Source organism: Hypanus sabinus, chromosome 1 (assembly GCF_030144855.1).
Source record: "Hypanus sabinus isolate sHypSab1 chromosome 1, sHypSab1.hap1, whole genome shotgun sequence".
Classification (NCBI taxonomy): domain Eukaryota; kingdom Metazoa; phylum Chordata; class Chondrichthyes; order Myliobatiformes; family Dasyatidae; genus Hypanus; species Hypanus sabinus.
The window spans coordinates 207,710,390-207,738,046 of record NC_082706.1 but is presented as its reverse complement, the minus strand read 5'-3'; the positions used below and the strand labels follow the sequence as shown (position 1 = coordinate 207,738,046).

At 39.2% G+C, this 27,657-nt stretch overlaps 1 protein-coding gene across 1 annotated transcript in view; it reads left to right on the top strand.

The window, feature by feature from the left end:
- deptor (DEP domain containing MTOR-interacting protein) overlaps positions 1–27,657 on the top strand; it is a 111,745-nt gene that overhangs the window by 37,089 nt on the left and 46,999 nt on the right. Inside the window, exons 3-4 of the mRNA XM_059984715.1 lie at positions 6,710–6,888; positions 10,847–10,970. Of these exons, the coding sequence (XP_059840698.1) occupies positions 6,710–6,888; positions 10,847–10,970 (303 nt within the window). The remainder of the gene's footprint in view (positions 1–6,709; positions 6,889–10,846; positions 10,971–27,657) is intronic.

Here is a 27,657-nt window from a genome sequence, read left to right as displayed (position 1 = left end):
GTATCAAAGACTGAAAGGCAATGAGAAATTATGAAAAATTACAAAACTTTTAGAAGGATAGTAAAGTTGAAAGAAAACAGTTGTTTATTTGTCACATGTACAGTGCTGTGCAAAAGTTCTGTGGACAGATGAGACAAAAGTTGAACTTTTTGGTGGAAATGCACATTGCAATGTTTAGAGGAAAAAGGGCACTGCACACCAACACCAAAACCTCATCCCAACCGTGAAGCATGGTGGAAGGGCCTGGACAGCTTGCAATCGTTAAGGGAACAATGAATTCAAAATTGTATCAAGACATTTTACAGGAGAATGTCTGGGGTAGCCATCCATCACCTGAAGCTTAATAGAAGTTGGATAATGCAACTAGACAATGATCCAAAACGCAAGAGTAAATCAACATCAGAATGGCTTAAAAAGAAAACAATTGTTTTGGAATGGTCAACCTGACCTTAATCCAGTAGAAATGTTGTGGAAGGAAATGAAGCAAGAAGTTCATTCAAGGAAGCCCACCAACATCCCAGAGTTGAAGTAGTTTAGTATGGAGGAATGGCCTAAAATTCCTCCCAGCTGATGTGCAGGACTGATCAACAGTTACCAGAAATGTTTGGTTGAAGTTATTGCTGTACAGGGGGTCACACCAGTTACTGAAAGCAAGGGTTCACCTACTTTTTCCAAAAAATACATGTAATAGTGGATCAATTTCCTTAAAAAATAAATGAACCAGTATAATGTTTGTGTGTTTAATGTAATTGGGTTCTCTTTATCTAATTTTAGGACGCATGAGAAATATATAAAATTCTACAGGGTTCACAAACTTTCTAGCACCACTGTAGCTAGGGTGCACAGTACTGTATTTGTCAATGTGGAGTGGGGAGAGTGAGCTTGTAAATCTGATGGGAGCAAAGGAATTTGGGAACAGTGAGGGTGGAGTACTGTGGGAAGGGTGTGGGACAGGTGGCAAAGAAAGAGAGCTAGGGGTAGGGGTGGTGTGGGAGCAGACACACCCAACCATGAGAAACCAGGCAAGATCATTTGATTCTAAACAATTGGTTTATTGATCATCACAGAATGTCTCTCTGGTGCTTCCCGCTCCCTCCCCTCTCCCTTCCCTTCTTCCCAACCATGATTCCCCTTCCCACTGTCAGTCCACAATGGAGACTCGTATCAGAATCAGGTTTATCATCACTCACATCTGTCATGAAATTTGATTTTTTTTTGAGGCAGCAGTACAGTGTAATATGTAAAATTACTAGAGTATTGTGCAGAAGTCTTAGGCAAGTTATATATGCTTAAAACTTTTTCACAGTACTGTATATGTAAATATTGAAGTATACAGTGAAATGCATTGTTTGCACCAATGTTGAGTGCAGTTCAAGGATTTTCTGGGTGTAACCCACAAGTGTCAACCATGCTTCCAGTACCAACGTAGCTATAACTGCACCAACAACCCGGGTTCAATATCTGTCACTGTCTGCCAGGAGTTTGTACGTTCTCCCTGTGAATTTGTGGGTTTCCTCCGAATGCTCTGATTTCCTCCCACAGTCCAAAGGTGTAGCTGGTTAGTAGGTTAATTGGTCATGTGGGTGTAATTGGGCAGAACGGACTCATTGTGTCCGAAGGGTGTGACAGTTGGAAAAAATAGCATGCACACAACCTAATAACTAACCCTCTCCAATATGTCTTTGGAATGTGGGAGTAAACCCGGTGGAAACACATGCGGTAATACTGCTTATAAAACTATATACCATGAACTTCACCTTTGAATCTGCTGCAATTCTCTGTTGTGCCTGGTGCTCCCGTCACGGCCTACTCTGCATTGATGATACCTGCTGTAAATTGGGAGACATCTTTGTTGAGCACCTCTGATTCATTCACCAAACCACTATTGCCCCGTGGTCAAACATTTTAATTCTAAATCCCATTCCCATTCCAACACAACAGTCCATGGCATTTTCTTGTGCCAAGATGAGGCCACCCTCGGTTGAGGAGCAATGGCTTACAATCCGTATGGGTGATGGCGTGAATATAGATTTCTCCTTACGGTGAACAAATTATTCCCCACCCCTTCCTCTATTTCCCACTGTGACATTTTACCTTCTCTCACCTGCCGATTACTTTCCCCTGGGTCCTCCCCTTCCCTTTCTTCCATGGTCCACTCTCCTTTCCTATCAGATTCCTTCTTCTCCAGCCCTTGACCTTTCCTACCCTCCTGGCTTCACCTATCACTCTGCCTGAAATGTCGACTGTTTATTCTTTTCCACAGATGCTGCCAGACTTGCTGAGTTCCTTCAGAATTTTGTGTGTGTGTGCCTTTAACCATGGAAAATGGTTGTAATAATTTATGACAATTCCAGAACGTAAAATAAACCCGGAATAGTTTCCAATGGCAGTGTAGGGTGTAATTTGTGACTAAAATTGATTCCTTTTGAGGAGATGTGAGGGGATGGAAGGGGTTAATCAGCTCATGAGAAATGATGGGAAAGGATGTTGGGTTATCAATGATGAGAACAAGAGCTGGTCTTTGGGGACGATCGCCTCCAAGCGGGCCTGAGGGAAGATTCGTGAAACGAGCGTCCTGGTGTGAAGTTACTCTTTGTGCGATTAAAAATTGAAATTCAAATTACGGCCCGTCCAATTTGCAAGGTTTTGTGAAATGTCAAATAAAGTCACCCTTATATAGGCTGGAATGAATATAAAGTGCTCATTATGGAAGTGGCATTCGACCGTGAGTAATGAATGCGAGATTGTGTTATGATCTTGGGATGTAAAGGAGGTACAATGGACAACTTTATCCATTACACAAGAGATTCTGCAGACTCTAGAAATCCAAAGCAACACACATACAAAATGCTGGAGGAACTCAGCAGGCCAGGCTGTATCAATGGAAAAGAGTTAACAGTTGATGTTGTGGGCCAGGACCATTCATCGGGACTGAAAAGGAAGGGGAGAAGTCAGAATAAGACGGTGGAGGTAAGGGTGGAAGAAATACGATGTGAGTGATAGGTGAAACCGGGAGAGGGAGAGGTTGAAGAGAAGATTTGCGGTTGATTAGTGAAAGAGATAAAGGGCTGGAAAAGGAGGAATCTGTTGGGGGAGGAGCACCTGAGAGGTGATATGAGACAGGGAAACAGGATTGGGGAATGGTGAAAGAGAGGATGGGAGTGGGGGGAGTTGTGTGTAATTACCAGAAGTTTGAGAAATCGTGTCATCAGGTGTGGCATCTGTGGCAGGAGAGGAGGCCATGGACCGACATGTCTGAATGGGAAATAGGACTGAAATAAACGGTGACCGGGAGATTTTGCTTTTTGTACCAGGCTGTCCCTTGACCTTATCCATTTCTGTCTGGAGATTGTTTTTGCCGTTGGAGGCTGCCGTCCATTTGATCTTGCTTCAAATTAGTTTATCAAGTTTTCAAGCAACGATTGGAGTAGAGTGTACACCAACTGCCCCATCCTCTAACCTGAGGGGAGAATGGCTGTGTTACTTGGTTTAACATGGGGAGGCTGATGCACAGGCCATTGACAGGTCAGGGTCAAGATTCAATGGTATGGAATGCAAGACTGGTGACCCTTCACTGCTGTAGCCTTCCTCTACCTTCACCGCCATTGTGATGTGTCATCATCTTCCACCAGCTCCACTGTCGAGGTCTTGGTTGGATCACTCTTTGTTTGGAACCTTCCCTCTTGACCTTATCAGCAGGGGTGACTCTACCAGGATCTAATGTCCAGACTGCGGAGCTCTCAGGAACTCGGAAGCCTCTCCACCACGACAAAGTAGTATCCACCGACCCATCCCCAGAGTGATGGGGCATTTGATATACCGGTAGTTCCAGTGTGTAGAGAGACTGTGAGGAAGGATGGGTAGCTGACTGGGCAAAACTGCAGTCAGTGGGATGAGTTGGAAATGCACCAAGTATCAGTGACAAGGCTTATGAGCATGGGAACATTGATCAAAACATGAAATGGTGATTCCTGATCTGTTCTGCGATATAGCAGGCAAGACATTTAATTGCTTAAATGAACACAAAGTATCTTACTTCATGAAAGGTTTGTAAATGATGTGTAGCTTTCTAAACAGTACTACATTTTGTCAATTGCCTTGGGGGTATTTTTGAAGTTGCAATTACTACACTAATAAATTATTTATGCACTCAATCTTTCTAATGTTTTAGAGACAGAAAAGTACAGCAGAGAAACAGACCCTTTGGCCCATCCAGTCCATGCTGAACCATTTAACCTGCCTATTCCCATCAACCTGCACTGGGACCATAGCCCTCCATACCCCTACCATCCATCACCTATCCAAACTTCTCTTAAACGTTGAAATTGAGCTTGCATGCTCCACACTCTTGCCCCTCTGAATGAAGAAGTTTCCCCCATGTTCCCTTAAACTCTTTACCTTTCACCCTTAACCCATGACCTCTAGTTGTATTCCTTCTGTTTTGTGGACCTCTGGTCTTACTAAATTGTTCCAAAGTTTTCATTTGTTACCGTCTATTTTTATCCATTCTATGCATTTTGGATCTTGAGAATCTCTGCCTAGATGAGCTAAAGTTAACTTGTCAATATATTTATTTATTGAGATACGGTGTGAAATAGAATTTTCCAGCCCTTTGAGCCACGCTGCCCAGCAGTCCCCCAATTTAACCCCAGCCTAATCACAGGACCATTTGCAACCTACTGACTGGTACATCTTTGGAATGTGGGAAGAAACTGGTCACCTGGAGAACATATAAACTCCGACAGGCAGCGGTGGAAATTGAACCCAGTTCGTCTGTATTGTAAAGCATTGTGCTAACCACTACACTAACGTGCTCTTGTCAATAAGAATACATGTTGCCCAATTTTAGTGTGTGGCTGTCTCTATCTGTTGGAATACATTTTAAAAATCTTGAAAGCTGTACTTAATGTTATTTTTTTCCCAAAAGCAAACGTGGAATTGCAGGAAAACCAAGCAAGGGTTCAAATTAATTTATTTATCATATGCACATCGAAACATACAGTGAAATGTGTCATTTGTGTTAACAACCAACATAACCTCAGAATGTGCTGGGAGGGGGAGCCCGCAAGGTTCGCCACACATTGCTCCACAATGCTCGGCAGAACCACACACGTGCACGCGCACACAGTCCTCAGGATAGGCCACCCAGTGGAGCCGCCGACTTGTACGTATTTGACCCGACTTCCCCAGTAATCTCACAGACCCAGGGCTTCAGCCATCAGGCCTTCTCTTCTGGATTGAGCATTTGAGTGGTGAATCTCGTTTATAGATGAAAGAATTTGGGCCTTTCTACCCTGCTGCTAGTCCTTCAAAGAGCAGAATTCTGGGTAGATGACCAGTACAAACATGACTTTCTTGTACTCGAGTGCTTGACAGTACTCTTTGTAACTGGGGATTTCCCCACTGTTTCTGGCTGGATGTTTCCTGATCTGATAAACTTTCATGAGTCTGCTGTTGGTTTCAGCAAATTGCATCAAGATCTCTTGTCACCCAGAGTCATTAATTGTATTTCCCTTGCTAGTATTCTCCTTGTGTACCTTTCCATATCACTTATGTGTTCCGTTTCTCATTTATTTAGTGTTTCTTTCCACTGATTTGAAACTTGCCCTCCTTTCCCACCTTGACTGTTTCCTTGCTCAACCATCATTTACGTGCAAGTAAAGTGCTGTCTGGCTGCATTCTCCCAAATGTTTCATTGAATACCCATTGTATGCTCAGTGTCAGCCATATTTCAGGAAACTTAGAAATTAGTCAAATTCATGATTTGCTGCAAACTCTTTAGATGCCTTACTGCAATAGTCAAATTCATAATTTGCTGCAAACTTTCTTTAGATGCCTTACTGCAATAGTCAACCAGCTCCATTGATTCCTGAATAAATTGTATAATTGTAGCGGTGTGCTACACGCAGCGCTAAAATTACGACACGGAGTCGGTAACTGCAGTCGAAGAAAAACTTTATTCGAAATCCTCAGCCTCACTTTTAAGCCTCCCTCAACCTGCCCCCCATGGCGCAGAGGCTCCAAAGCTCTGTGCTCGCAAACCCCCGTAGGCTATCTCCCTTAGCCGGAAAGCTGGCTAATTGTGAGCCGGTTCGGATGTGCCAGGAAATGGGTCGCCACATAACCTTGTTTCCTTTAAAACCTGCTTTTGTTTAATGTGGTGGATCAGCCTCTGTACTGCAGATTTTATATGCAGCCTTCTCTCTGAAATGGGAAAGAAGAAGTGAAGTTCTTGTATTTAAATTTCTCGGGCTGCTTAAGAGGGCAGCACGATAGCGTAGCAGTTAGTGTAGCACTTGACAACAGCCAGCTGGAAGATTGTAGTTCAATTCCCACCGCTGTCTGGGAGCAGTTTGTATGTTCTCCCCATGACCCAATGGGTTTCCTCCGGGTGCTCCAGTTTCCTCCCAGAGTGTATGGTTAGGGATTGTGAGTTGTGGGCATGCTTTGTTGGCACTGGAAGCTTGGCAACACTTACACAGTCCTCGCCGATTAGATTTGATGCAAAATGCCACTATGCTTTGAGTTCTCTTGCTGTGGCTGTATTTTGTTTATTATTTGTTGTTGTGCTCTTAACTAATCCATTCGTACTGAATGAGCCAGTTTATTTTCTCTTATTCTATAATTTCTTTAGGTAGCTCTGGTGATTGCTCAGTCCAGAAAATATTGTTTAAAATCTTCATTAAACTGTTGCAATTTCTGCTTTCAGGCTGCGACTTCACGAGGAGAAGATTATCAAGGATCGGCGATATCATCTTCGAACTTATCCAAACTGTTTTGTTGCGAAGGAGTTAATTGATTGGCTTCTCGATCACAAAGATGTGACTGACAGGGAAACTGCAATTAAGTTGGTACAGAAGCTGCTAGATCACGGGGTGATCCATCATGGTAAGTTCAGAAACGTTTAATCACTTTACGCCGTTTTTGTTGCTTTGGTAATGTGCCTCCACCAAAGGAGGTGGAAAGATGCTCCTTCCCTCTGCTAGCCTGCAGGTCATCCTAGGGCAAGTTATAATACCTGATTAGCCATCTCCCCCCCCCCCCCCCCCCCCCCCGCCTGATCAGGGTCACATGAAGCCACAGGAGGAGGTGGTGGCTGGTCGTAAGTCCTGGTTATGCCAGGCAGACAATCTCTGAAGAGTATTGTTTATGGCCGGGAGTCACCCGTCTTGGAAAGACACTGCCCAGAAGGTGGCAATGGCAAACCACTTCTGTAGGAAAGAAATTGCCAAGAACAGTCATGGTCATGAAACAACCATGATCACCCATGTCATACAACATGTATGACACTTCGACTTGTTAGGAAAAGTGAAGCAGTGATGGAATGGAGTTACAGGGAGGTGGTCATCCCAAGGCTATAGGAGACAGATAAATAGGTGACTGTCAGAAGAGTGAAGGGAGAACGTAAGAGAGTGGAGAGCACCCCTGCGGCTGTCCCCCTCAACAATAAGTGCTCTATTTGAGTACTGTTGGTGGGGGTGGGGGGTACAGCCTACCTGGGGGAAGTAACAGCAGCTGTGCCTCTGTCACTGAGTCAGTCCTGTGGCTCAGAAGTGTAGGGAACTGAAGAGGATGGAGTGTATAGTTAGGGTGATAGGTTGGCAATTCTGTGGATGTAGAAAGGAAAAACTGATGGTAATTTGCCTCCCAGGTGCCAGGGTCTGAGATGTTGCTGAATGTGTCCAAGATATCCTGAAAAGGGAGGGTGAGCAGCCAGAGGTCGTGGTACATATTGGCACCAGCGACATGGGTAGTAAAAGGGAGGAGGTCCTGGAAAAAGAATACAGGGAGTTAAGAAGGAAGCTGAGAAGCAGGACATTAAGGGTAGCAACACACACACAATGCTGGTGGAACACAGCAGGCCAGGCAGCATCTATAGGGAGAAGCGCTGTCGACATGTCCTGACGAAGGGTCTCGGCCTGAAATGTCAACAGTGCTTCTCCTTATAGATGCTGCCTGGTCTGCTGTGTTCCATCAGCATTTTGTGTGTGTTGCTTGAATTTCCAGCATCTGCAGATTTCCTCGTGTTTGCACATTAAAGGTAGTAATCTCAGGATTGCTGCCTGTGCCACGCGACAATGAGTATAGGAATAGAATGAGGTGGCAGATAAATGCATGGCTGAAGAATTGGAGCAGGGGGCAGGGATTCAGATTTCTGGATAATTGGGACCTCTTCTCGGGCAGGTGCGACCTGTACAAAAGGAAAGGGTTGCACTTGAATCCGAGGGGGCCAGTATTCTTGCAGGCAGATTTACTAGAGCTTTTGGGAGAGATTTAAACTAACATGGCAGGGAATGGGAACCAGTATGATAGAGCTGAGGATGAGCCAGCAGGTTTAAAAGTAGATGATGGGTGTAACATGAATGTAAAGATAGACAAGCCAATGATTGGGTACAAATGCAGACAGAGCAAACTGTACCACAGAGGCAAAATTCAAAAGGGCAAAGAATGCAGCAGTGAAGGTGCTGTATTTAAATGTGCGTAGCATTCGGAATAAGGTGGATGAACTTGTGGCGCAGATAGAGATTGGTCGGTACTATGTTGTGGGCATCACTGAGTCATGGCTGAAAGAAGGCCATACCCATAGCTGGGAGGTTAACAACAAAGGATATACTTGTTAGTGAAAGGACAGGCAGGAAGGCAGAGGCAGTGGTGTGGCTCTGTTGGTAAGAGGTGGAATTACATCTTCAGAAAGCGGCGATATAGGGTCAGAGAATGTTCAATCTTTGTGGGCAGAGTTAAGAAACTGCAAGGGTAAAAACACCATTACGGGAATCCTATAAACCCCCAAATAGTAGCCAAGATGTGGGGTTGAGATGGCTAAAGGAGCTGGAAATGGCATGTAATAAGGGTAATGTCACAATTGTAATGGGGGACTTCAATATGTAAGGGGATTGGGAAAATCAGGTTGCTGTCGGATCGCAAGAGAGGGAATTTGTTGAATGCGTATGAGATGGCTTTTTGGAGCAGCTTGTGCTCGAGCCTTCACAGTGAAAGGTGTTGTGTCATAACCAGATCTTATTAGCAAACTTAATGGTAAAGGAACCTGTAGGAGGCAGTGATCATGATACGATTGAATTCATACTGCAATTTAAGAGGAAGAGGCATAAGTCACATGTATCAGTATCACAATGGAATAAAGGGAATTAGAGGCATGAGAGAGGAGCTTGCCCAGGTGGATTGGAGGGGGATACTGGTGGGGATGACAGTAGAGCACAGATGGCTGAAGTTTCTGGGAGTAGTTCACAAGGCGCAGGATAGATATGTCCCACAGAGGAAGTTCTGAAATGGCAGGGACAGGCATCCGTGGCTGACAAGGGAAGGTAAGGACTGCATAAAAGCCAAGAAAAGGGCAAATCAAGTAGCAAAACTGAATGGGAAGTTGGCTGATTGGGAAGCTTTTAAAATTCAACAAAAGGCAACTAAAAAGCTATAATGGAATTGATGACTTTGTGGCAAAGTTTGTGGATGATAGGAAGTTAGGGGGAGGGGTAGGTAATGCTGAGGAAGCAATATGATTACAGCAGGACTTGGGCATATTGGAAGAATGGGCAAAAAAGCGGCAGATGGAATACAGTGTTGGGAAATGTATGATAATGAGATTTCCCCTCATTTTTCTGAATTTCAGCGAGTACGGGCCCAGTGCCATCAAATGGTCCTCATATGGTAACCCTTTCATTCCCAGAATCATTCTCATGAACTTCCTCTGAAATGTCAGCGCATCCTTTCTTAGATAGTAGGCTGAAAACTGCTCCCAGTACTCCAAGTGAGCCCTTATCAGTGTTGTATAAGGCCTCAACATTACGTCCTTGCTTTTATATCCTCTCAAAATGAATGCTAACATCGCATGAGCCTTCCTCACCGCAGACTACCCCACTCATTTAACTTGCTGCTGGTTATGCCACTGTCCAAGGCAGCTTGTGAAAGTCCTCCATGTGTCTGGTCTTGGCCATCTTCTGACACCATCGTGCACAGGTATAGAACGGTTCTTCATTTGCTGTTTCCGTAACAGTTTTGTTTAGTTAGCTCTGAGCTGAACCCCAAAACATAGGGGACTAGTGGATCACTCTTAGTTTGGCCTTCACCCTTGGACCTGTTTGGCATGGCTGACCCTACTAAGAGCCAAAGCACAAGGCCCTGACTCCAGCCAGAATCAATCACAGGGACACTGAGGCACTGACTGCCAATTATGCCACTGGCATTTAGGGTAGCAATGAAAGTTCTTCATCTTTGGCAGTGTTCAGGCCTTCCTTCATCATGTCTGTAGCTACCTCTTGGTTTTCACTACTGTCAGCCATGCAAGTCCCAGTTGGAGACTCAGGAATATCATCACACTCAGATGTAGAAGGATTCTTCATTGCTGTTTCTGTAACAATTTTGTTTGACCAGCCAGGGTTGTTAGCCCTGAGCTGAACTTCCAAACCTGGAAATCGGTGGACGACTCATAGCCTGGCCTCTGCCCTTTGACCTGTTTGGTATGGGTGAACCTGTGGCCCTGACTCCAGCCAGCTTAGCTTTCCAGGTCACTGAGGCACACAAACCTCTGAACCCTATGGCATGGTTGTGGAGGGTGCAAGTTTAATAGAAATGAATACATTAGTTTTCTAATTTGTCATTAATTACACTTAAGTGGTGATTAATAGAGTACATGTTCCAGTTAGTTTGAATGTGTATAAACTGCAGGGTTGATTGAAAATCTCCAGTACATTCACATTGCCTGTCAATTGAGCTGTATTAATACAACACTTTTTATGACCTCAAGCAAACCGTTCCTGTAACAGACTGGCAGTACTGGCACATTCTGTCTCCACAAAGTAGATCACTTTTTTCTGTGCTTTCTTTGTAGTTTGCGATGAACACAAGGAATTTAAGGATGCCAAACTTTTCTACCGCTTCAGAAAAGATGATGGCACTTTCCCATTGGATAGTGACGTGAAAGTTTTCACCAAGGGCCAAAGGGTATATGAAAAGTAGGTAAATTCTATTTGTTTTAATATCCTCTTCTTCAGCCCATTGGTTACTGGAGCATTGGCCACTGACGTTGGCTTGTCAGAGTCCTCTGTACTGGGCCTGTCTCTCAATTTGTCCCACGTGTAGCCCTCTGAAGATACTTACTCTCCTAAGGAAGAGGCCTTTGCAGCCTCTGGTGGTGGTTCTGTCGCTCTGGGTTGTTACGAGATGGGGTTGCTGGCTCCATGCCCAATCCTCCGTCAATCATTTCCAAGCATGGGACTTTGCTTGGTGGAGTTATCTTTGTAAGATGGAGAGACAATATATGTGAATTATGGTAATCTTTATCGACTTAATATAATGCAGGACATGATGGTACAGGGGTCAGTTTGCTTCAGTGCCAGCAGCCAGATCTTAATTACTGTTTTAAACGTTGCTACAAAGCTAGAAAATATTACATATTGACAGCCCTATATCCTACATCTGATATTTTTACATTAATTGAGCTATCTTCTGGGAATATCTACAGCAGGGATTCCACAGACTCCCTCTGTTAATAGCATAAAAAGGATGGGAATCCTGTCTGATCCGGAAGAAAGAAGTGAGAATATATGTTAAAATTCAACTTTAAAGTAGATGGTGGAACTCCAGTGTGCAATGGAGTGTTGTTTTCTTAACCCAGCCTCTGCAGTAGCAATCAAATCAAATCAAGTTTAATTATCATTCAAACCATACATTGATACAGCTGAATGAGACGGTATTCCTCTGGAGCCAAGGTCTAAAACATTCAAAGTAGCAAGCAAACAATTCCAAATAGCAAGTAACATTCAAAATAGTGAGTAACACAATTCAAAATATCGAGCAAAGCAGCATATTCACTTGAAGAAAAAACCATAGTCTAAGACCCTGAGTGACAATGTCTGGCAATCGATGATACAGTCTCCCAGCAGTTCACAAGTGCATGCAATCCGGCCGGTCATTCCACCATTCGAACATATAATTAAGGAGGTCAGCTCTGAAGGGAGACACCAGGCCCCAGCTGAGCTCCGTCATGCTGTAGCGCTTCCATGTCACTCACCTGGTCTGCAGCAGCAGGCAAACCCAAGGCTTGAGGCCTAGTTCTTGCTGCACCTGAAGCTACATAGCTCCCATACGTTCTGTCCCTCCACTGACAAGGGTAACAGGGTTTCAGCAGCTTACAGTGACTATAGAAAGTATTGACCCACCCTCCCCCGGAAGTTTTCGTGTTTTATTGTTTTACAGCATTGAATCACAGTGTTTTTACCAAATTACCCCTTGATCTGCTCTTCAAATTTGGCTTATGTTATTTTCCAGTTTAAACCTTTTCGAAAACGATTAATAGCTATCATTTATAAACAGTTAATGAATGCTCGCACATCGCCTAATGATAGGGTTCAACGCTCCTGGGAAGTAGAACTTCAACATTCACTCTCAGATAACCAATGGAGTAAAATTTATTATTTAGTCAATAATTCATCTATCTGTGCACACCATATCTTCTTTCTTTCTTTTTCAATCTTTTTATTGATTTTCACATATACACAAAAAAATAACATAGTAATAAGTAAATTATAAATACAATAGACTTGAAATCACATTGATAATAAGATAATAATATCCTACTAAACATCAACAAAAGAAAATACCTTAATCAAGTCCACATGATTATATGAAAAAAAAACAAATAACCATTAAAAAAGAAAAAAAATATTAAAAAATATGTGAGAAAAAATATATATTAAAAAAAAATAAAACACTAAACTAAACTAACATAGGCAATAATAACAGTTTACAAGTATAAGATAGTGTCAAAGAACTCCGGAACTCCATACCTGAACATGAATAAGCAGAAAGGTCTGGAGAAGGCCAAATTAATTCATATGAAAATGTCGAATAAACGGTCTCCAAGTTTCTTCAAATTTAATTGATGAGTCAAAAATAGTGCTTCTAATTTTTTCCAAACTCAGATAAGAAATAGTTTGAGAAAGCCATTGAAATGTAGTAGGAGGATTTACTTCTTTCCAATTTTGTAGTATAGACCTTCTGGCCATTAATGTTACAAAAGCAATCATTCGTCTGATTGAGGGGGAAAACTGATTGCCATCTTCATTTGGTATGCCAAAAATTGCAGTAATAAAATGAGGTTGTAAATCTATATTCCAAATTGAGGAAATAGTAGTAAATATATCCTTCCAATAATTATGTAAAGTGGGACATGACCAAAACATATGGGTCAATGAGGCCACTGCTAAATGACATCTGTCACATAGAGGGTTAATATGAGAATAGAATCGAGCAAGTTTATCTTTAGACATATGAGCTCTATGTACAATTTTAAATTGTATTAAAGCATGTTTAGCACATATAGAAGAAGAATTAACCATTTGCAAAATTTTTTCCCATTTATCTGTTGATATGTTGTATTGAAGTTCTTTTTCCCATTCTTGTTTAATTCTAACTGATATTTCTGGTTGTATCTTCATAATCATATTATAAATAAAAGCTACTAATCCCTTCTGACAAGGATTTAAGGTAAAGATCAAATCTGTAGTGTCCATCAAAGTTGAATTAGGAAAAGATGGTAAAACTTTATGTAAAAAATTTCTAATTTGTAAATATCTGAAAAAATTAGATTTAGGTAATTCAAATTTATTAGAAAGTTGATCGAATGACATCAAAGTATCTTCAAAAAAGAGATCGCGAAAACATTTTATACCTTTCCTTTTCCATATGTTAAAAGCTTGATCTGTCCAGGAGGGTTTGAAAAAGAAATTAAATAAGATAGGGCTATCAAGAACAAAGTTTTTCAAAATAAAAAACTTACGAAATTGAAACCAAATTCGTAATGTATGTTTAATAACAGGATTAAATATTTGTTTATTAAATTTAACTAAATCCGCAGGAAGACAAGAACCAAGAACAGAGAATAGAGAATATCCCTTTACCTCATTACATTCCAAATTTACCCACTGTGGGCACAGTGGTGAATCCAAATCTAATTTCCAATACAATAAATTACGAATATTATTTGCCCAATAATAAAATCTAAAATTAGGTAAAGCTAAACCACCATCTTTTTTTGATTTTTGTAATTGCTTTTTACTTAACCTAGGGTTTTTATTTTGCCACACAAATGAAGAAATTTTTGAATCAATGTTATCAAAAAAAGATTTAGGAATAAAAACTGGTAGGGCTTGAAATAAATATAAAAATTTCGGTAAAATCATCATTTTGACAGCATTAATCCGACCAATTAATGATAAAAACAAGGGAGACCATCTTGTAGTAAGTTGATGAATTTGATGAAGCATAGGTAAAAAATTCATTCTAAATAAATCTTTATATTTCTTGGTAATTTTTATACCTAGATAAGTGAAGTTATCAGTAACAACTTTAAATGGTGTCCTATCAGTCAATAAAGTTTGTGCATTTAAAGGAAATAATTCACTCTTATCTAAATTTAGTTTATAACCAGAAAAAGTACCAAATTGAACCAACAAGGATAAAATAGCAGGAATAGACCTATCAGGGTCAGAAATATATAACAGCAAATCATCAGCATAAAGAGATAATTTATATAACTTCTCATTACGGGTAATACCAAAAATATTAGGAGATTCACGAATAGCAATAGCTAAAGGTTCTAATGCAATATTAAATAATAAAGGACTTAAGGGACAACCTTGTCTCGTACCACGAGATAATTGAAAAAAAGAGGATCTGTGGTTATTCGTAAAAACAGAAGCAACAGGTTTATGATATATTAATTTAATCCATGATATAAAATTAGGACTAAAATTAAAATTTCTCAATGTATTAAATAAATATATCCATTCAACTCTATCAAAAGCTTTTTCAGCATCTAATGAAATAACACATTCTGGGATTGTGGGTGGTGAAGTATGAATTATATTAATCAATTTTCTAACATTAAAAAAGGAATACCGATTCCTCATAAAACCAGTTTGATCTTCTGAAATAATCTGAGACAGTACTTTTTCTAATCTAATAGCTAAAATTTTTGTAAGAATCTTAGAATCTACATTTAATAATGATATAGGGCGATAAGATGTACATAAAGTAGGATCTTTATCTTTTTTAAGAATTAGAGAAATATTAGCTTCATAAAAAGATTGAGGTAATCTCTTCTTAGCAAACGCATCATTAAAAATTTCACATAACCAAGGAGAAAGCAAAGAAGAAAAAGTTTTAAAAAATTCTACTATATAACCATCAGGACCAGGAGCTTTCCCTGAGTTCATTGATGAAATAGCCTCTCCTATTTCCACTATAGAAATAGGAGCATCTAACAGACTATGATCTTCATCAGTCAGTTTAGGAATATTCAAATTGTTAAAAAAATTATCTATCATGGACTGGTCACCATCAAATTCTGAATGATATAAAGATTTATAAAAATCTTGAAAGGTATTATTAATTTCTTTATGATCAGTAGTTAAATTACCGTCTGATTTGTGAATTTTAATAATTTGTCGCTTAGTCGAGATAGCCTTTAATTGATTAGCTAACAGTTTACCAGTACGGTCACTATGAATATAAAATTGAGCCCTGGTCCTAATTAATTGATTTTCAATTGAAGAAGATAATAGTAAACTATGTTCCATTTGAAGCTCAACTCTCTTCTTATAAAGTTCTTTGGTAGGAGTCACGGAATAAATCTTATCAATTTCCTTAATTTTATCCACCAATAAAGCAATATCTAAATATCTTTGTTTTCTTTTACCAACAGAATATGAGATAATTTGACCACGAATAAAAGCCTTAAAAGAGTCCCAAAGTATTCCTCTGTCGATTTCTTCAGTACAGTTTGTAGAAAAGAACAAGTCAATTTGCTGTTTTATATAAGTAATAAATTCCGGGTCTTGAAGCAAAGTAGCGTTAAGTCTCCAAGATCTGGTGTTATTGGAATAGTCCGAAATCTTAATAGATAACTTCAAAGGTGCATGATCCGAAATAGTAATAGAATCATATTTACAATCAATAACATCCGTTAATAACCGATGATCAATAAGAAAATAGTCAATTCTAGAGTAACTATGATATACATGTGAAAAAAAAGAAAATTCTTTATCTTTAGGGTTCAAAAACCGCCATATTTCTGTAATTCCCGAGTCAACCAAAAATGAATTAATAAGTAGGGCTGATCTATTCGGAAGAGTGCGAATAGGTTTAGATCTATCCATCAAAGGATTCAAGCAACAATTAAAATCTCCACCCATTATCAACATATATTCATTTAGATTAGGAAGAGAGGTAAATAAACGTCTAAAAAATTCAGGGCAATCAAAGTTTGGAGCATAAATATTAACTAGAACAACTTTCCGATGGAAAGGTAGACCAGTTATCAACAAAAATCTACCCTGTGGGTCAGAGATAATTTCATGATGTGTAAACGATATTGAGGGATCTATAAAAATAGACACACCCCTAATTTTGGCGGTACAATTCGAATGAAATTGTTGACCCTTCCAGAACCTAAAAAAACGTTGATTATCCTCCCTCCTGATATGGGTCTCCTGTGCAAAGATAATATTAGCATTCAGTCTATGGAATACTTTAAATATTTTTTTGCGTTTAATCGGATGATTTAAACCATTAGTATTCCAGGAGATAAAGTTAACAGATCTATCCATCATACCAATATTAATTGTGTGTATCATAAAAGGTTAAAAAGACACATAACCCACAATTCAGGAAGGAGGAAAATTGATTCAGGAGCAGCCGGAGAACATGACACCTCAACAATATTAGTAATTTAAAGTCGGCCCATAAACTAAAAGCAAAAAAATAAAAAGCAAAAGCGTGAAAAAAGATCCCTACCCCCTCCCCCCACCCTTCGAAAAAAAGCCAAGCGGCAGGCGCATAATCTAATACTAATATTACCCCCATTTCAAGATGGCAGCTCTATAAAAAAAAGATTAGAAGAAAACTATATATCACCCAAATTAAAATATAGAGTTGCAAAAAAAAATATATATATCAATCAGAATAATAAAAAAAAACTAATATAATACAACAATCATTAATAAAAAAAAGGTATAAACGTCAAAATTTAAAAGTGTAGTATACCTTTAAAAAAAAATCCCATATTCAAATACAAGATGACGTTTCAAGAGCAAAGACTTATGGGAAGAAGAAACGCCATTTTGAAAAAGCCATATTACTAAATACAGAAGTGAGTTCAGCGATCTGTTAAAAGACAAAATAACATTTAAAAAGAAAGGGATATAATAAACAGTACAACATATATATAAAAAAAACTAAAAATCCAAAACATTCGTCCCATATCTGAGTACAGGCAAACAGATAAATGCTTGTAAAAAACAGAATCTTACGGGAAAAATAAACATCTTAAAAAAAAGATAAATCATTAATGCAAAATATAAACGTATATAACCAAAACAGAAAGAAAAAAAAGAATATTATCAAAATTAAAAAAAAACATCTATAAACAATGAAGCTAGTAAAAAAAACCGGACCCATAGATCAAAAGATAAAAAGTTATAACCCAACTTCATAGGTTAAAACTTAAAATAGAAAGATATCCTCTCTCCGAAAAATCTTCCACATAACACATAGTTCAAGTTGCGGTAGAAGATCGAAATTCTCCAACAAATTTCTTCGCTTCTTCCAGAGTGTTGAAAAATCGTTGACTGTTGTCGGGCAGCACAATTCTAAGCTTCGCTGGATACATTAAAGCTTGTCTAAGTCCGATCGAATGAATCTCTGCCATCACTGGTTTAAAAGCGATCCTGGCTCTCATTACTTCAAAAGAATAATCCTCAACAATTCGAAATTGAAAGTTTTTGTAGGAAATCATACCTTTTTTACGAGCTAATCGAATTAGAAGCTCTTTCTCACGAGGATAATGAAGGCGAACAATCACCGCTCGTGGTTTATCAGGCACAGACGAAAACCTCGCAACTCTGTGAGCGCGGTCGATAATAGGTTTAGTTTGCAAACCTTCATCACCGAAAATTTCCCATAGTAAATTAGAGAAAAATTCAGTTAAATCACCGGACTCAACTTTTTCGGGAAACCCGATAATACGCAAATTCTGTCTGCGAGATCGATTTTCAAGATCAGAAATTTTAAACTTATACTGATCTACAGTCTTAAGAGTCGATTGTATCTTCTTATCCAACACTTCAATTGTACGTACTTTTTCAACAATTAATTTTTCAAGAGTCGCCAACTTATCTTCATGCCGCTGAATAACCGATGCCTGCGACTGAAACTTAGTATCAAGCGATTTAACAGCTCCTTCAAGTTCAGACATTTTCGTGGTAAACGTGTTTTCCAAACTTGCCATTTTACTTTCCAAACTTGCCATTTTACTTTGCAGCTTGTTATCCAAACCTGCAAGTTTAGTGTCCAGAAGATTAGAAATTGTTTCAACAGATAAAGGCTCCTTAGACGATTTCTTACTTGTAGCCATTTTAAGTTCGGCAAAGTTAGATCAAATATAGTTTTAAAAGAAAAAAAAGTCAATCGAAAATATCAACTCATTTTATTAAATTCAAAAAGATTAGATTAAAGGGTGATTATAGTTAGAAAAGTGAAGAGCGCCTAAAAGGCAGATGTTTACGTCGCCATCTTGAAACTCCCACCATATCTTAATTCAGTTTAAGATAGTACATAGGGCCCATATGTCCAAAGATAAATTGGCGCATATTTTTCCTAATATAAGCCCTATTTGTGACAGATGTAACGCAGAAGTGGCTACTCTAACTCATATGTTTTGGTCGTGTGTAAGTTTAAATAATTTTTGGAGGGATGTGTTTGGAATATTATCTAAAGTTATAGATATGGATGTTCAACTTAATCCACTTACAGAAATTTTTGGGATTTTCCCAGAGGAAGCAAGCAAAGTGTCTGCCTCCGCCCAACATGTGATAGCCTTTTCAACTTTACTGGCTAGGAGAGCTATTTTGTTGCACTGGAAAGAATCTTAACCCGCCTACTGTTTTCTATTGGCTCTCCTCCATCATGTCAAGTTTAAGCTTGGAGAAAATTAGAAGCCGGACATTTGATACATCTTTTGATTTTGAACAAGTCTGGCGACCCTTTATTCGATATTTTCACATGATTTAATTTATCTTTATTTATTTATTTTTCTTTATTCTCTTTGGAGAATATCCTTGTCCATGAAGGTTCGGAGATGACTGGAAGGATGTGTTTATTTTTTTTTCTCTCTTTTTTAAGTTTATCCTCATTTGGACTGCCCAATCTTTCTTTTTCTTTTTTTCTTTCGCTCTTTTTTTGTTTTAGTTTAGTTAGTGGGGTTTTTCTTTCTCTATCAATAAAATTTCCAATCTTTTTTAACGATTGCTATGAGGAGTTGTAATTTTTCCTCTGACCATTGTATATATAACAGCATAATATATTACCTATTTGTTTGATATTATATGCTTTTTGTCTTTAATATTGCTGTTTATATGTCTTTTATATTATCTACTTGTTAAACTCTTTCGATTTGTATTTGTATATTCTTTATTTGAAAAACAATAAAAAAAGATTGAAAAAACTGAAATGAATCACAGTGGCTTTTTATTGACTCCAATCAACAAAAAAGACTCTTTTGAGTCAGAGTGAAAACAGATCTCTAGAAAGTTATCAAAATTAATTACAGATATAAAATTCAAAGTAATTGATTGTATAAATATTTACTCCCTTTAATATCACAGGTGCAGCCAATTGGTTTCAGGAGTCACATAATTAGTTAAATGGAGATCACCTGTGTGCAGTCACGGTGTTTCAAATGATTGTAGTAAAAATATACCCCTGTGTCTGGAAGGTCCCACTTACCCCATCTTTTTCCAGTGACTTCAGTCAATTTTAGATTAGTGACGTCCAAAGATCCTGATATGCCTAAGAGTCTTATTGGTTCATCAATATTTTGAGGAAGCTTGTTGTGATATGCTAATCATTTTTACTGACAGATCAAAGATAATTTAACAAAGAATATTGGTGTGGCTGCTTTTGTGCCTGACTTGCAGGAAACAATAAAAAAGAACTTCTTGTGAACCATTTATCAGTATATACAGCAGATTTGGTTGCCATCATTTTGTGCTTACAGTGGGAGGAGGAAATTTGTCCTTGCAAAGTTATAATTTGTTCAGCTTTTTTGGTTTGGACTAGTCATAAAACAGGTAATTCTACCAATGGTCAGGTTTACTGTTGGAAGCTCTTCAAACTTAATTTCATATTCAGAGTAATAGTCCATACGTCCTCTGCGTATGGGTCCCTGAACATTGAGGCATTGACTGGAATGAGTGGGTTCATTGTTTAGCCAAAAAAACTGTTAAAATTCAGCTGTGGGTATCAACCTTCCACTTAGCAAATGTTAAGCAAAGGGGTTGGTCAGGCTAAGAATAAGAGGATTATGGCAAGACTTGTGGGATAATGGACATAAGGGGAGACACCTTTACAGAATATATAAAACTTTTGGATTGATGGGAGAAGGGGGTAAGACAAGAAGGGGAAGGTATTAGGTTGACTCGACTTAGAATTGGGCTTAATTATCCCTTGTATCTTGTTAGAAAACATTACTCTGCGGTGTGTAGATTTGGTCATCATAATGAAACAGTTGAACACATTCTTTTACAATGTTTGCATATAAGGTTGAAAGAAAGAAAATGCAGGCTTCACAACTATCTTTGGGGGTTGATAGTTTTCATTTAAAAACTTTTAAATTATGGAAGTGACATTAATTCACAATATTGTCTTTCATTATTGACAATCTTTGGGGCATTTTAGGGTAATTTAGTTTTCTTTTGATATAGAACTTGTAGGGGTCTTATTTCCCAACTCTACACCACACTCCAGTCCGGTTGGTGGGTGTAATATACCTTTAAGTTGGATTGCCAACCATCATTAAAAATCAGAAGAAGGTCCAACTGCTGATGAGTCAGAATCTTGGCAAAAACGACACCATGGAGACACAAGAACGCCCCAAGCAACTTTGTGAAAGGTTATTGAAAAGCACAAGTCAGGAGATGGATACAGGGAAATTTCCAAGTTACTGAATGTTCCCTGGAGTACAGATAAGTCAAGAAATGAAAAGAGTATGGCACAGCTGTAAATCAGTCTAGAGCAGGCCATCATCAAAAACTGACTGACCGTGCAGGAAAGGGACTAGTGAGGGAGGCCACCAAGAGACCTATGACACTCTGGAGGAGTTACCAACTTCAGTAGCTGAGATGGAAGAGGCTGTGCATACAACAACTGTTGTCCAGGTGCTTCACCAGTCGCTGCTTTATGGAGAGTGGCAAAGAGAAAGCCTTCGTTTGGAAAAACAACTTGCATGATACCTCGGCTAGAGTTTGTGGGATACTCTAAACTCAGCTGGAAGAAGGTTCTATGGTCTGATGAAACCAAAATCGAGCTTGTTCGTCATGAGATTATAAACCCTATGTTTGGCGTAAACCTAAGGTTGCACAACATCAAAAACACACCATCCCTACTCTGTGCAAGGTGGTGGCTGCATCCTGCTGTGGGGATGCTTCACTGCAGCAGGCCCTGGAAAACTTGTGAAGGTAGAGGGTGAAATTAATCCAAAATACAGGGAAATCCTGAAGGAAAACCTGATGCAGTCTGGTCTACAAGAGAACTGTGACTTATGAGAAGATTTGTTTTCCAGCAAGATAATGACCCCAAGCAATAAAGCCAAAGCTACACAGGAATAGCTTAAAAACAACAAAGTTAATGTCCTGGAGTGGCTAAGTCAGAGTCCAGACCTCAATCCATAGAAACATAGAAAACCTACAGCACAATGCAGGCCCTTTGGCCCACAATGCTGTACTTACTTACTTTAGAAATTACCTCAGGTTACCCATAGCCCTCTATTTTTCTAAGCTGCATGTACCTGTCCAGGAGTCTCTTAAAAGACCCTATCATATTCGCCTCCACCACTGTCGCCAGCAGCCATTCCACGCACTCACCACTCTCTGCATAATAAAAAAACACTTAACCCTGACATCTCCTGCACCTACTTCCAAGCACCTTAAAACTGTGCCCTCTTGTGTTAGCCTTTTCAGCCCTGGGAAAAAGCCTCTGACTATCCACAGGATCAATGCCTGTCATCACCTTATACACCTCTATCAGGCTACCTCTCATCCTCCATCGCTCCGAGGAGAAAAGGCCAAGTTCACTGAACCTATTCTCGTAAGGCATGCTCCCCAATCCAGGCAACATCCTTGTAAATCTCCTCTGCACGCTTTCTATAGTTTCCACATCCTATTGAGAATTTGTGGCTGGACTTGAAAAGGGCTGTTACCTTATGATCCCCATGTAATGTGACAGAGCTTGAGTAGTTTTGAGCAGAATGGGGAAAGATTGCAGTGTCCAGATGTGTAAAGCTGATAGAGACCTATCCACACAGACTCAAGGCTGTAATTGCTGCCAAAGGTGCATCTACTAAATACTGACCTGAGGGGGCTGAGTAATTATGCAATCAATTTTTTTTTGTGTTTAATAATTATAATAAATTTAGACCAATTTGTAGAAGTTTGTTTTGACTTTGACATGAGTCTTTTCTGTTGATCAGTGTCAAAAAAGCCAAATTAAATCCACTGTGATTCAGGGTTGTAAAACAATTAGACGTGAAAACTTCCAATGGGGGTGATACTTTTTGTAGTTGCTGTACTTTATCAATGTCCAGCAGAGCCTTATGATCGCAAGTGAAATGTCCGCAACAATCTCCCACGGTTACACTGCACCAACTCTGACGCTTCTGAGTAGCGGACAGCAACGCGGTCTGCAGCCAGGTCAGTTCATTCACTCCCAAACCGGCTCCTTCGACACACTGGCGGGCTCCTTCGATATCCCGACCGGCTCCTCCGTCACCGTAGCAGGCTCCGCCGTCAACACCGGTCCAGCTACCCTGATCAACGAGCAGCTCACTGATGGAGTAGCCCTGCAATACCCGATGTTCTTGGAGTTGACATTTCTTGTGATCGTGAAAAAACAAATTTTACAAAGGAAAAAACAGCTTTGGTTGGCCCCCGCGAGGCTGCTGAGTTTGCAGAAGTACTTGCACTTGCCGAGCTGTTCAGTTGAATTATTTTTGTGAAGTTGTAAATGCATCCAATTTCAGTGGGTCTAAGAGAAAGATTAAAGATGAGTCTTATTCTACATCGAAATGTACCATGAAAAGCAACGTTGTATGAATAGCTAACACAGTCTGAGGATTGTGCCAAGGGCAGCCCGCAAGTATTGCCACGCTTCTGGTGCCAACATAGCATGCCTATAACTTACTAACCCCAACGTGTACATCTCTGGAATGTGTGAGGAACCTGGAACACCGGGAGGAATCCCGTGGGTAGAATATACAAGACAGCGAGAGGAACAAACCCAGTCTTCGGTGCTGTTACGCTGCATGAAGCAAGGCAGATGTAGAGGAACGTTTGGCAAGTAGGTGAAAGCAGTGCGATGGAAGGTAAAACAGCTGAGAAGAATTCCCTGACTGAGTGCGGAATAAAGTTCAAAGTACATTTATCGTCAAAGTATGTACACTGTGTCAACAATATCATTGGAAAAATTGTCATGTAAATTTGATTTAGGAGGGTTAAAGCTTACAAATTTTAAGAATTATTATAAAGCAAATCAACTTAGATTTATTGTGTCTTTTTTTGATGAGGAAAAACCGGCATGGATTAGAATAGAATTAGATAAGCTAGGAGAAAACATACCAGAAGATTTTATATATAAATGGGAATCCAAATGGATATGGGGAAAAAAAAGAATCTCATATTAAGACACTTGATTGATTTATGGAATAAGGTAAATATGGATGATGAGATAAAGAAATCTTTATTAGCAAAAAGAACTTTAATTCAAAATAGGCTTATTCCTTTTACAATGGATAATAAACTTTTACATAATTGGTTCCAAAAGGGGATTAAATATATAGGTGATTGTTTTGAAGGAGGTGTATTGATGTCATTTGATCAATTAAAAAATAAATATAAAATATCAAACAGCACTCTTTTCTGTTATTTTCAATTAAAGGCTTATTTACGAGAAAAGCTGGGTCAAACAATGTTGATGCCAAAACCTAGTGAAATAGAAATATTAATTCAAAAATCGGAAAAATAAAAAAAATTTACATCCTGTATGTACAATTTGATTCAAAAACAGACAATTAAATCAGGAATTCATAAATCAGGAAAAAAATGGGAGTCTGATTTGAATATTAAAATTGATGGAAAAAGCTGGTCAAGATTATGTTCTGATAGTGTGATAAATACAATAAATGTTTAACTTAGATTAGTACAATATAATTTTTTACATCAAATATATAAAACACCACAGAAAATAAATAGATTAAATTCAAATATGTCTGACCAATGTTTTCGATATAATCAAGAAATTGGTACTTTTTTACATTCTACTTGGTCTTGTTTTAAAATTCAATCATTTTGGATAAATCTAAGACTTTTATTGGAACAAATTACTGGAGTATAACTCCCACATAGTCCAATATTATTTTTATTAGGAGACATTGAAGGGACAATACCGGAACAATACCAGAACTTAAATTGAATAAGTATCAGAAAAAATATATAAAAATTGCATTGGCAGTAGCCAAAAAAGTTATCGCAGTAACTTGGAAATCTGATTTATAATTAACTATGGATCATTGGAATAATGAAATATATAGTTGTATTCCACATGAAAAAATTACATATAATCTAAGAAATGAATATGATATATTTTTGAAAATTTGGCTTCCATACCTACAAAAGATAGGATTAAATACATAGGTCCTTTGAAGATAAAATTATAAAGTAATTGGGGAAAGTAAAAATAAAAATAAAAGTTATTTTGAACTCCATGGAGCATGTGGGGATCCTCCGATATCCAGGCAATCTTTCTCTTCTTTCTTTCTTTTCTTTAGACAAGGGTTAAGGGGGGGGGGGTTAGAGGGGGAGGGTTAATATTTTTTTTTCTTTCTTCACTATTTTATCGTTACATTTATTCTTTGTAATTTTCTAAAAAATTAATAAATAAAAAAGTATGTACACTATATAAACCCTTGAGAATTGTCTCCTTTCAGGTGGCCACAAAAGAACCCATGAAGGAAAATGTCAAGCACCCAATGTGTAGGGAGAAAAAAAAGGGAAATTGTGCAAACAATAAAAGTAAGCAATTGGCATTTAGAGGTGGAGTTGACGAAAGTGAGACTGTCCATAGACCCTCAGTTTAGTGCGGAGCTGAGTAAGTGTCACAGAGCAGTGAGCGAAACTAGTGTATCCCTCACTCCTGGCCCCAACACTCTGACCTTTTCAATCTAGCCTGCCTGCCACTTATATCATCCAAACATTGGGTTGTTCCTCGCTGTTGGACCCAGGCCCTGCCGCTTTGATATGGGCCTGTCCTTGAGTGAGGAAAGAGCTGAGGTTTGAGCACTGGGCTGAATTGGAAGTACAAGAACATCTGGGTTTTTATACAGTTAGGCCGCAGGTAGAACACTGAAGGATGCTCATTGAGTCACTGTCAAAGGAAGTTTGTGATTGGATGAGAGTCCATATAAAAAATGGAATTGTAAAGATGTTGCCAATTTGAGAGGTTTTGGCTCTGATGATTGGGTAGGCCAGAATTTATTACTTTGGAACAGATGGGATTTAGCTAAAATGGATCACAAAAATGAGAGTGAGTTCAAAATAAATTTATTATCAAGGTATGTATATGTCACAAAATAATCCTGAGATTCATTTTCTTGAAGAAACACAATAGAATCAATGAGAACCCACACACAAGAATGACAGACAACCAATGTGCAAAAGACAAATTGTGGAAATTCAAAGGAAAAATAATCAAACAAACAAACAAACAAACAAATAAATAAATAAACAAACAAGCAGATAAATAAACAAACAAGCAAGCAAGCAAGCAAGCAAGCAATAAATATCAATAACATGAGTTGAAGAGTCCTTGAAAGTAAGTCCAAAGGCTGTGGGAACAGTTCAGTATTGGGCAGAGTGAAGATTTTCCATCTGGTTCAGAAGCCTGATGGTTGAGGGTTAATAACAGTTCCTGAACCTGGTGGTGTGGGTTCTGAGGCTCCCGTACCTCTTTCCTGATGGCAGCAGCGAGAAGAGAGCGCAGTCTGGGTGGTGGGATCTCTGATAATGGATACTGCTTTCCTGTGACAATGCTCTGTGTCGATGTGCACAGTCATGGGGAGGGTTTTGCCTGTGAGGGACAGAGCCATAGCAACTACTTTTAGTAGGATTTTCCATTCAAGGGCATTGGCGTTTCCCTATCCTTCTGAATCCCATTTCTTCTACCTGTAACCTTTCAAGAACCTATCATTCTCTGTTTTAAATGTACCCAATGACCGCAGCTGTCTGTGCAATAAATTCCACAGATTTGCCACCCTCTGGCTAAAGAAATGCCTCATCTCCGTTCTAAAGGGACATTCTTCTATTCTGATGCCGTGCCCTCTGGTCCTTGGCTTCCCCCACTACTGGAAACATCCTCTCCGCATCCTAATACATGATAGGTTTCAATGAGATGCCCTTAGCAGACAGTGAAAGTAATTTAAACAACACTGGACAACAATTATTTTGCTTCCTCATGAATTATCTCATGAATTTTGGGCTGCTGATCATGAAAATCACCATGAAATTTACGTATCACATACCCTTTCTTTAAAATTGACTAGATTTGTTGTTTCAATTCATAATACAAGTCTATTAAAATGTTGCCCACAATGCAAGCTGAAAAGTTTTCTATCTTGTCCAGGCATGCCTGGGTGTGCTTAGACCGGGTGGATGCTGCATGACAGGACAGGTTTTAGAAAGGCTATAAAAGCATCATGCACACACCGTTCCCTGCAATGCGTTTACATGTTACTCAGTTTGCGATCATGTTGATGTGCATGTACTTATTATAATAAAGTAATTGTATTTTCAGCAGTATTTGTGATAGCAATATTGCAATAGCAGCAATACCTCCTTTATATTTGGGGCGAGTAGACGCTTAAATCTCAAAGGTGGAGCATGATTCCTTATTAAGAAAGCCTATGAGCTCAACTTTGGTGACCTAGACAGAGCCTGTCTTATATTTGTTGCACAACGTGCGCTGCCGATCTCAGAGCTCGTCTCAGAGGTACTCGGAAGTCAATGCCATTCGCTGTCCCGATGATATGGAAAGAGCAGAATGATCATGTGATGGACTGCTACTTCGGTCTGACCAGTACGTCTGGTTTCTCTGTGAGAAACAAATCCATTCAATACCCCGATCTCCCTTTAGCCATGAGACCTGTGGCGCATGATGACAGTGTTCCAGTGCTGAAGCCAGCAGAGACATGGAGTCTGGAGGAGGCAGACGAAGATGCCATGAAGTACGAGCCAGGAATGGAAAAGAGCGCTGATACCGACACAGATTTTGAACCCGTTATGCTGAGTGAATCTCATCTGATAACTCAATCTGACGTGGTCAGAGAGTTGGGTTTGCCAAAGGCAAAAGCAGAATCACTGGGTTCAAGACTGCAAAGAGGGTATTTGCTGTCACCAGGCACAAAAATTTCAGTGAAAGGTTTCGATATTGAAGACAGATGTTTCCCAGAATCACTAATTAAGGAAGACATTTTTGTTGGTCCAAAATCAGGCAATTTGAAGAACTTCTAGTGGGACCGGAGAAAATCACATGGAAGGC